Source organism: Hemitrygon akajei, unplaced genomic scaffold (assembly GCF_048418815.1).
Source record: "Hemitrygon akajei unplaced genomic scaffold, sHemAka1.3 Scf000066, whole genome shotgun sequence".
NCBI classification, from domain to species: domain Eukaryota; kingdom Metazoa; phylum Chordata; class Chondrichthyes; order Myliobatiformes; family Dasyatidae; genus Hemitrygon; species Hemitrygon akajei.
In genome coordinates this window covers 3,872,828-3,884,506 of record NW_027331952.1, presented here as the reverse complement: position 1 = coordinate 3,884,506, position 11,679 = coordinate 3,872,828, and the positions used below count along the sequence as shown (strand labels likewise).

The window sequence follows — 11,679 nt, the reverse complement described above, 5'->3', positions numbered from 1 at the left end:
ATACTGTTGGTGGCAATGACCTACCAGGGACAAGTTGCAGTGATTGTGTCTCTGGCACCGAGACTGGACCCTCAGCTCAGAAGGGAAGGAAGGAAAAGAGGAGAACAGTAGTGATAGGGGATTCGATAGTTAGGGGGGACAGATAAGAGGTTCTGTGGAAGAGATCGAGAGTCCCGGATGGTCTGTTGCCTTCCTGGTGCCAGGGTCCGTGATATCTCGGATCGAGTTCTCAGTATTCTCAAGAGGGAGGGAGAGCAGCCGGATGTCGTGGTCTATGTAGGGACCAATGACATGAGTAGGAAGAGTGAGGAGGTCCTGAAAGGTGAGTTAGGGAGCTAGGTGCTAAGTTAAAGGACAGGACCTCCAGGATAGCAATCTCAGGATTGCTACCAGTGCCACGTGCAGGTGGGTTTAGAAATAGTAAGATACTGCAGATCAACACGTGGCTGAAGACATGGTGCAGGAGGGAGGGCTTCAGAATTGTAGATACTTGGGCAGTTTTCCAGTGAAGGTGGGACCTGTTCCAGCGGGACGTTTTACATCTGAACTGGAGGGGGACAAATATTCTTGCAGGCAGGTTTGCTAGAGAGGCTCCAGTGGATTTAAGCTAGATACTGGGGGGGGGGGGGGGGGTGGAGGGGAACCAGAGATTAGGAACAGATGTATGGGAGAAGGAAGAAAAATAAGACTAAAGTTCTTTGTACTGTTAGAGATAAAAAGAGAGGAAGAAGTGGAGAATTTCTTTAATGCATTTATTTTAATGCTAGGGGCATTGTAAGAAAGGTGGATAAGCTTAGAGCATGGATTGATACCTGGAAATATGATGTTGTTGCTATCAGTGAAACATGGTTGCAGGAGGGGTGTGATTGAAAAGTAAATTTTCCTGGATTTCGTTGCTTCAGGTGTGATCGAATCAGAAGGACAAGAGGGGCTGGTGTTGCTTTGCTTGTCAGAGAAAATATTACAGCAGTGCTCTGGCAGGATAGATTAGAGGGCTCATCTAGAGAGACTAGTTGGGTGGAATTGAGGAATGGGAAAGGTGTAGTGATACATAAGGGTGTATTATAGACCACCTAATGGGGAGCCAGAATTGGAGGAACAAATTTGCAAGGAGATAGCAGACATTTGTAGTAAGCACAGGGTTGTGATTGTGGGAGATTTTATTTCTCCACATAGACTGGGAAGCCCATACTGTAAAAGGGATGGATGGTTTAGGGTTTGTAAAATGTGTGCAGGATAGTTTTTTGCAGCAATACATAGAGGTACTGACTAGAGAAGGGGAAGTGTTGGATCTTCTGTTAGGGAATGAAATAGGCCTGGTGACAGAGGTATATGTTGGGGAGCACTTCGGGTCTAGTGACTACAATGCCATTAGTTTCAATATAATAATGGAGAAAGATAGGACTGGACCCAGGGTTGAGATTTTTGATTGGAGAAAGGCCCTACTTTCAGGAGATGTTAAAGGATTTAGAAAGAATGGATTGGGACAATTTGTTTTATGGGAAGGATGTAATAGAGAAATGGAGGTCATTTAAAGGTGAAATTTTAAGGGTACAGAATCTTTATGTTCCTGTTAGGTTGAAAGTAAAGGTTAGAAATTTGAGAGAGCCATAGTTTTTAAAGGATTGTGGTGACCCAATTACTAGCTCACTCGAACCGGCTGACAATTAGCCAGAGCCAGAGACAAAGGGAGATAGCCTCAAGGGGTTTCAGTTACGTGCCTCTCGAAGTATCGAGTGGGGGAGACAGGCTTTAAAGCAAGACTGTGTTTTTGAAATAAACTTATTCTGTGGCTGCAGTTTATCGACTCCGTGTCGTAATTTCAGCGCTGCGCGTAGCACCCCGCTACAGGATATCGGAAACTTGGTTAGGAAAAAGAGAGATATCTACAATAAATATAGGCAGCATGGGGTAAATAAAGTGCTCGAGGAATATAAAGAATGTACGAAAAAAATTAGAAAAGCTAAAAGAAGATACAAGGTTGCTTTGGCAAGTAAGGTGAAAATAAATCCAAAGGGTTTCTACAGTTATATTAATAGCAAAATGATAGTGAGGGATAAAATTGGTCCCTTACAGAATCAGAGTGGACAGCTATGTGTGGAGCCAAAAGAGATGGGGGAGATTTTGAACAATTTTTTTTCTTCGGTATTCACTAAGGAGAAAGATATTGAATTGTGTAAGGTAAGGGGAACAAGTAGGGAATTTATGGCAACTATGATGATTAAAGAGGAGGAAATACTGGCGCTTTTAAGGAATCTATAAGTGGATACATCTCCGGGTCCTGACAGGATATTCCCTAGGAACTTGAGGGAAGTTAGTGTAGAAATAGCAGGGGACAAAAATATTTCAAATGTCATTAGAAATAGGGATGGTGTCGGAGGATTGGCGTATCGCTCATGTGGTTCCGTTGTTTAAAAAGTGTTCTAAGAGTAAACCTAGCAATTATAGGCCTGTCAGTTTGATGTTAGTGGTGGGTAAATTAATGAAAAGTATTCTTAGATATGGTATATATATATAATTATCTGGATAGACAGGGTCTAATTAGGAACAGTCAACATGGATTTGTGCATGGAAGGTTATGTTTGACAAATCTTATTGAATTTTTTTGAAGAGGTTACGAGGAAAGTTGACGAGGGTAAAGCAGTTGATGTTGTCTATATGGACTTGAGTAAGGCCTTTGACATGGAAGGTTAGTTTAGAAGGTTCAATTGTTAGGTATTATTATTGAAGTAGTAAAATGGATTCAACAGTGGCTGGATGGGAGATGCCAGAGAGTAGTGGTGGATAACTGTTTGTCAGGTTGGAGGCCGGTGACTAGTGCTGTGCCTCAGGGATCTGTACTGTGTCCGATGTTGTTTGTCATATACATTAATGATCTGGATGATGGGGTGGTAAATTGGATTAGTATGTATGCAGATGATACTAAGGTAGGTGGCGTTCTGGATAATAAAGTAGGTTTTCAAAGCTTGCAGAGAGATCTAGGCCAGTTAGAAGAGTCGGCTGAACGATGGCAGATGGAGTTTAATGCTGAGAAGTGTGAAGTGCTACATTTTGGGAATGAAAAATCCAAATAGGACATACAAGGTAAATGGTAGGGGATTGAAGAATGCAGTAGAATAGAGTGATCTGGGAATAATTGTGCATAGTTCCCTGAAGGTGGAATCTCATGCGGATAGGGTGGTGAAGAAAGCTTTTGGTATGTTGGGCTTTATAAATCAGAGCATTGGTATAGGAGTTGGGATGCAAAGTTAAAATTGTACAGGGCATCGGCAAGGCCGAATTTGGAGTATTGTGTGCAGTTCTGTTCACAGAATTATAGGAAAGATGTCAACAAAATAGAGAGAGTACAGAGAAGATTTACTATAATGTTACCTGGGTTTCAGCATCTAAGTTACAGGGAAAGGTTGAACAAGTTAGGTCTTTATTCTGTGGAGCGTAGAAGGTTGAGGCTGAACTTGATAGAGGTATTTAAAATTATGAGGGGGATAGATAAGAGTTGACGTGGATAAGCTATTGCCATTGAGAGCATGGGAGATTCAAACAAAAGTACATGAGTTGAGAGTTAGGGGGCAAAAATTTAAGGGTAACACGAGGGGGAATTTCTATACTCAGAGAGTGGTAGCTGTGTGGAACGAGCTTCCAGTAGAACTGGTAGAAACAAGTTTGGTATTGTCATTTAAAGTAAAATTGGATAGGTATATGGACAGGATAGGAATGGAGGGTTATGGGCTGAGTGTGTGCCAGTGGGACTAGGTGAGAGTAAGTGTTCGGCACGGATTAGAAGGGCCAAGATGGCCTGTTTCTGTGCTGTAATTGTTATATGGTTATATGAAACTCCTCCCGTGCCCAGTGACCAGGGTGCAGAACTGGGTGTAGTGAGCAGCAGCAATAATTGCAGAGTTCAGCACCGACAGTCACTCTCGAAATTACATTCAGCAACGGTGATGGACAAATATCCAGCATGCAGCTTATTGAAACTTTCTCCCCAGTGTGAACCCAGTAGTGTGTCACAAGGTTAGATAACTGAGTGAATTCCTTCCCACATTCACAGCAGGTGAACAGCCTCTCCCCAATGTGAATTCACTGATGCTCATTTGGTGGAGATGGCTGAGAGAATCTCTTTCCAATGTTTGAGCAGGTGATTGGCCGCTACCCAGAGTGAACTCGCTGGTGTTTCAGTAGATGAGATGACCGAGTGAATCCCTTCCCACATTCACAGCAGGTGAACGGCCACTCCCCAGTGTGAACTGACTGGTGTGCCAATAGGGTGGATGATCTAGTGAAATGCTTTCCACAGTCTGAGCAGGTGTACGGCTTCTCCCTAGTGTGAACTCGTTGGTGACTCTGTAGTTCGGATAAATGAGTGAATCCCTTCCCACAGTCTGAGCAGGAGAATGGCCTCTCCCCGGTGTGAACTCGTTGGTGACTCTGTAGGTGGGATGACTGAGTAAATGCCTTCCCACAGACTGAGCAGGTGAATGGCCTCTTTCCAGTGTGTACTAACTGGTGTCTCTGTAGGTGAGACAATAAAGTGAATCCTTTCCCACAGTCTGGGCAGGTGAATGGCTTCTCCCCAGTGTGAAATCGCTGGTGTCTCAGTAGATCAGATGACCAAGTGAATCTTTTCCCACAGTCTGAGCAGGTGAACGGCTTCTCCCCAGTGTGAACTCGCTGGTGACTCTGTAGGTGGGATGACTGAGTGAATGTCTTCCCACAGACTAAGCAAGTGAATGGCCTCTTTCCAGTGTGTACTGATTGGTGTCTCTGTAGGTGAGATAATAAAGTGAATCCCTTCCCACAGTCTGGGCAGGTGAATGGTTTCTCCCCAGTGTGAACCCGTTGATGACTCTGTAGGGTGGATGACTGAGTGAATCCCTTCCCACAGTCTGAGCAGGTGAATGGCTTCTCCCCAGTGTGAACTCGTTGGTGACTCTGTAGGGTGGATGACTGAGTGAATCCCTTCCCACAGTCCGAGCAGATGAACGGCCTCTCTCCAGTGTGAACTCGCTGATGTACCTTCAGCTTAGATGAGTAAGTGAATCCTTTCCCACAGTCCGAGCAGGTGAACGGCCGCTCCCCGGTGTGAACTCGCTGGTGAGCCATTAGGTCAGATGACCGAGTGAATCCTTCCCCACAAATTCAGATGAACAGCCTCTGCCCAGTGTGAACTGACTGGTGTGTCCACAGGTGGGATGACAGACTAAATGCTTTCTTACACACAGAACAGGTGAATGGCCTTGCCCAGTATGAACTTGCTGATGTACCTTCAGTTGAAATGACAGACTGAATTCATTCCCACTTTCTGAGCAGATGAATGGGATCCCCTGTGTAAAATGACAGACATGCCAGTTAGTCAGATGATCAAGTGAATCCCTCCCCACAGTCTGAGCAGGAAAGATGATCGAGTGAATCCCTTGCTCCACTTCTTAAATCTGTCATCACACTGTTACAGCGAGGTACAACCCAAGTTGGAGAGAGAAATTATCTTCTAACTGGGCACAGTGCTGGTATCTGAAATCAAACTCTCTGATGCTCTTCCTGTCTCTGTATGAAGGGGGCATTTTTTCCATCTTCAAACTGTTACTTGGATCAGTTTGACTCTCTCCATTGGTATTATTCCCTGTTCCATTGAGCTGCATGGGTGCCTGGCCCCACAGTAACTGAAACACTCTCATGCAAATAGGCTTTGTTGACATGCATCTGTGATTTTCCTTTCAGTACAGTTAATTTAAAGTGCCAGTTTTAATGCCATGTAAATATCTCCTACTCAGATGTATGGTTGGTATGCACAGCTGTTAAAAGGAATTCAAGTGAATGTTAGTATTATTTAAGGTTCTTGTCAGTCATGGAAAAGTACAACACAGACGCAGGCCCTTTGGCCCATCTAGTTTGTGTTGAACTATTTAAATTGTCTACTCACATACCCCTACCATCCAGGTACATATACAAACCTTTTAGATGTTGAAAATGAGCTCGCATGCACCACTTGTGCTGGCTGCTCATTCCACACCCGGATGACCATCTGTGTGAAGAAGTTTCCCCTCATATTGCCCTTAAAGTTTCACCTTTCACCTTTAACACATGGCCTCTGGTTGTAGTCCCACCCCATCTTAGTGGTAAAAGCCAGCTTGCATTTACCTCATCTATAGCCCTCACAATTGTGGTACACCTCCATCAAAATTTCCCCTTAATCTTCTACATTCCAAGGAATAAAGCCCAGACCTGTTCAATTTCTCCTTATAACCCATCCTCCAGACCTGACAACATCCTTGTGAATTTTCTCTGAACTCCTTCAAACTCTTTTACATCTTTCCTGCAGGTTGGTGTCTAAAACTACACAAAATACTCCAAATTCTGCATCACCAATATCTTGTACAAAGTCAACATAACATCTATCTCCAGTACGCAGTACTTCGGTTCACAAAGGCCAATGTGCCAAAATCTTTCATTCCATCCCTATCGAACTGTGACACCACTTTCAGAGAAAACCTGTATTTCTAGATTCCTTTCTTCTACAACACTCCTCAGAGCCCGACCAGTCACTGTGTAAGACCTACCCTGGTAGGTCCTACCAAAGTGCAACACCTCACACTTGTCTGCATTAAATTCCATTTTCCATTTCTCAAGCCATTTTCCGAGCTGGTCCAGTTCACACTGTAAACCATGATAGTCTTCCTCACAGTCCACTACACCCCCAGTCTTGGTGTCATCCACAAATTTGCTGATCCAGCTAAACATGTTATCATCCAGATTACTGATACAGATGACAAACAACAACAGATCCATCACTGATCCCTCTGGCACACCAATAGTCACAGGCTTCCAGTCAGAGAGGCAACCATCTGCTACCACACTCTGGCTTCTCCCAAAGAAACTGTCTCATCCAATTTACTGTCTCATCTTGAATGCTGAGTAACTGAACCTTCTTGACCAACCTCCCATATGAGACTTTGCCAAGTGCCTTGCCAAAGTTCATGCAGACAACATCCACTGCCTTGCCTTCATCCAATTTCCTGATAACTTCCTCGGGAGACTCTGTAAGGTTGGTTCGACATGACCTACCATGCACAAAGCCATGCTGTCTATCCTTAATCAATCCACAACTATCCAAATACTTATATATCCGGTTCCTGCACATGTGCAAAAAATCACACCGATCTATTTTGTTACCTCATGTGGATTACCATTCTGATCTTCCAGAGGTTTAATTTTTTCCCTTGCAATCTTTTTGCTCTTAACCTATCTGCAGAATCCCTGAGGATTCTCCTTCACCTTGTCTGCTGGGGCAACCTCATGCCTTCTTTTATTTCTTTCATAAGTGTTCACTTGAATTTCCTGTACTTCATAAGTACCCCATTTGTTCTTATCTGCCTGTACCTGGTATGCACCTCCTATTTATAGATTTGGGTGCTGAAAGTCAAAGGGGTGATAGAGCTGCATGGTGGGAGGAGGGTGTAGGTGGGGGGGGGGGGTTAAACTAAAGTTGCAGGGGGCCTGAATAATGGAACAGAGGGTGGAGGGGATTTGGAGACAGTTGTTGTTCTGTCCTCAGACAAAGTCAGGAATAGTGCAGTGACTATGCTGACCCCTGTATATTTCAATACAAGGAGCAGTGTAGGACAGGCAGATGTGTTCAGGGATGGATCAACACCTGGAATTATGACACCAGGATCTGGCAACTGTGACAGGCTGCTTTATGGAAAAGGTGTGCTTGGTAAATGGGAGGCCTTCAAATCTAAATATTGATAGTACAAAGTGGGTATGTGCTTGTCAGAATAAAAGGAAAAGGTAGAAACTGTAGGGAACCTTGGTTTTTAAGAGATATTGAGACCCTAGTGAAGGACAAAATGGAATTGCATAACAGGGATAGGCAGGCAGGTTCTTACGGAGTATAAGAAATAAATCAGGATGACTAAAAGAAGGCATGAGGTTGCTGTCGCAGAAAAGATGAAGGATAATCCTCAGGGATTCCAGAGATAGATTAAGAGCAAAAGGATTGCAAGGCACAAAGTTGATCCTCTGGAAGACTGGAATGGCAATCCACGTGTGGAACCAAAGCAGATGGGGGAGATGTTAAATATGTTTTCATCTCTATTTACTCAGGAGATGGACACAGGGTCTATGGGAGTGTGGAAAAGAGGCATTAAAATCGTGGACCCTCTACAGTTTAAAGAAGAGAAGTTATTTTGCTGTTCAAAATAGAACATCGAAATCTACAGCGTATTCCATGCCATTCAGCCTAAAATGTTGCGCTAACAATGTAACTTACTCTAGTAACTGCCTAGATTTTTAAAAAATCATGGACCCTGTACAGATTAAAGAAGAGGAGCTGTTTGCTATTCTGTGGCAGATTAGGGTGGATACATCTCCAGGGCATGACAAGGTAGAAACTGCATAGCCCTCTAATTTTCTAAGTTCCATGTACCTATCTAAGAGTCTGTTAAAAGACCCCATTGTACCTGCCTGGACCACTGCTACTGGCAGTGCATTCCACCCACCCACCACTCTCCGTATAAAGAACTTACCCCATGACATCCCCTCGGTAACTATTTCAAAGCACCTTAAAACTATGCCCCCTCGTGTTAACCATTTCAACCCTGGAGAAAAATCTTCTGGCCACCCACACGCTCAATACCCCTCATCATTTTATACACCTAAAAAAGGCTCTAAATATAAACAAGGAAATTATACATTGCACAATCTACTTTCCACAATTCAGTACACTTACAGAGACAGGTGTGTAAAAAGGGCCCAAAGGATATCAGGGAACAACAGGCCAAATTCACCACCACCACAAACTATTCCTGCTGTGACCATCGAGGTAATAGTACCACAGCAAAAGGACCTACAGGCTCCGGGACATCATCTTCCACCAGGCCATCAGACTGATTAATTCATGCTGATACAATTGCATTTTCCTCATGTTTATGAAGTATGTATGTGATAAAGTCAACTCAATTCACCCTCTCCACTATCTGTTCTATCATTCTGACTCCCATACCTTCTACAGCTTATTGTAACCACATCACCTCTCCCCCCCACCAGCAAGCCTTACCACTAGGATATTCATCCCCTGTTGTTCTGTTCCACTAACTAACGAATCCCCTATCAGCTATTTGACTTTCCTTTGCCAGGTAATTCCCCCCAATAAAGTGGTCTACTGTTGTTGTGTGGGATATCAACAAGAGTACTCTGCTATTTAGCCTTATTCCCCTTCCTGGCTCTCACCCAGTGTCCTGTGTCCTGAACCTTGGGTGTAACTTACCCATATTCATGTCATATCTATCACCCCCTCCAACTGCTGGATGACCTGGAATTCACCCATTTCAAATTCCAGCTCCTTGAAGTGCAGGGTTACAAGCTGCAGCTGGATGCACATCTTGTAGGTGAGGGCATCAGGGACACTGGAGGTCTCCCCAACTTCCCACCAATGTCCCCTCTAATTTGTAATGACCCTTGTGCACATAAACCTTGTACTGTGCATTTTTTTACCCAGTGACAACATGCGCACAGTGAATTTAATATAGAGAGGAATTCATTTTGACAGCTGGCAAATCACTGTCGATAGGAAATTTGACCTCTTCTGGGTTTGATCCAGTTCATCTGCACTCTCACACAACCTATGTAGCAGGCCTGGAATGGGTAATGAAGGATTTTCTCACCAAAGCCTTTGCATATTGTCAATATCTGGTTGGCTTGCTAAATGATGCTTTAAAACAGGGGTGTCAAACTCATTTTAGGTCACGGGCCGGATTGAGCAAAATGCAGCTTCATACGGGCCGGATCAGTCGGACGCGTGCGAACGCAGCTTTCGTTGCCTCCGTTTTTTCAGCCTGCTCTCATGTGTCTCAGTCTCTGCTATAACTACAAAGTGTTTTTCTTTACAAATTCGGTTTCTTATGAAGAAGACTGTCGAGCAAGACTGCCGAATAAACACTAAAAACCCTGAAAACCTGGTACCTGAATAAACTCAGCATTAGCCATATCATACGCCATAGGCTCTTCGATTACTGGGGCCAGCTTTAATAGTAATTAGATATTATCTCACGGGCCTTGAGTTTGACATATATGCTTTAAAAAGTCAGATTTCCAAATATCAAGCCATTTCTTCTCACTTGCAAATTCTCCAGCAACTTTTGCATCATCACAATGCACACATGTATCACCAGTTTCTGTAGTGTACATAAATATTTCCCCTGAATCCTCTCCCAGGTGACAGATGGTGGTGAACTCATTGATGGCAATGTAGTCCGTCTCATTGGAGTCTGGCACATTCCAGATGTGAAAGCTACTTGTTTGATATCATTATGTACCCAGAGAGAATGGGACAAAATATCTTCTCACCGGTAGAAAAGTCCAGAACAAGAGGAGTTTGAACAAGCAACACACACACACAAAATGCAGGAGGAACTCAGCAGACCAGGCAGCAACCATCGAAAAGTGTACTAATGATGAATTCCGCCGGCATTTTGTGTTTGTTGTTTGGATTTCCAACATCTGTGGATTTTCTCTTATTAAGGATTGGAGGTAGAACAAAGGTGGCTTTCTCACAGCTGATGTAAAAAAAAGTCCCCTTTCTCCGAGTTCCTAATCCTTGCATTCAGATAGTTGGAGCTCAGCTCTGTCTGAGAGATGTATTGGCTCCCATTCCCTCATCAGCCCTAAGCTCCCCGGGGCCCGTGCACGGATCGTGGGGATGACAGATAGGGAAAAAAAAGACAGGACTGTCCCGGGATTGCGGGCCATAATGGCCGCACCTCAAGGGCATTGTCCCGAAGTTGGAGTTTAAATTAGCTGAATGGAGAATAACTCTCACCTGCATTGAAATTTTCCAAGGCCTTTTCTGTACTGCGCGCATACGTGTACACAGTGACGTCAACAGCCCTGACGCCTGCTCATTCGATCGGTGCATCAGCGCCGGCCAAAAACTGTGACGCAAGTCCTTATGGGTAATCACGACGCCATTAAACATTTCTGCAAGCACTGGTTCAATGTCCATACCTCATTTTTTTTCGTGTGTATAGAAAAATCAGCAGCTGTTTTAACGCAGAAAGCGGCTCCCATATACAATATACTCAATATCAACGTGTATCTCATGCCAAGGTAAAATGCAGATGTGAAACACGAGAGATTCTGCAGTTACTGGAAATACAGAGACGTACACACACAAAATGCTGAAGGAGCTCTGCAGTTCAGCCAGCAACTAAGCAGAGGAGTACACAGTCTAGGCATACTGAAGGGGCTCGGCCTAAACGTAGACTGTTTATTCCTCTCCATATTTGCTGCCTCATCTGTTGATTTTCACCAGTATTTTGCAGAACTTAACCACCTTCTTTTTCGGTCAGCCAGTTTCCAAATGTTTCTGATCTTTCTTTTGTAGCCGCATGCTGCTGGTCTGATTCCTCCTCCTCCTCCTCCTCGTAAACTCTGGACTGCATCCTTCTCCGGAGCCCCAAAGCCCTGGCTCAGGCTGGCAACTCTCTGGTTTCTGACTCTGCTCCATCGAAGATTCATTCACTAGTCTGCTGTCAGACTTTAGAGGTGCATTGTTTTACGAAACCGCGGGTTCGTTTACTTGAGTGTCGCTTTAAGTGCCAGAGTAAGGCGGGACTGTGACGTCAGAGAGAGCGAGAGCGAGAGAGAGAGAGAGAGAGAGAGAGAGAGAGAGAGAGAGAGAGA

At 44.2% G+C, this 11,679-nt stretch overlaps 1 protein-coding gene across 1 annotated transcript; it reads right to left on the bottom strand.

Moving 5' to 3' along the window:
- Nucleotides 1–737: 737 nt before the first annotated feature.
- Nucleotides 738–10,881, bottom strand: LOC140721972 (uncharacterized). Its single transcript, XM_073036799.1, has 2 exons — nucleotides 10,817–10,881; nucleotides 738–5,324 (listed from the first exon to the last, which is right to left on the bottom strand). Exon 2 carries the CDS (start codon nucleotides 5,101–5,103, stop codon nucleotides 4,150–4,152), a length of 954 nt encoding a protein of 317 aa, XP_072892900.1. The 5' UTR covers nucleotides 5,104–5,324; nucleotides 10,817–10,881; the 3' UTR covers nucleotides 738–4,149.
- Nucleotides 10,882–11,679: the final 798 nt, after the last annotated feature.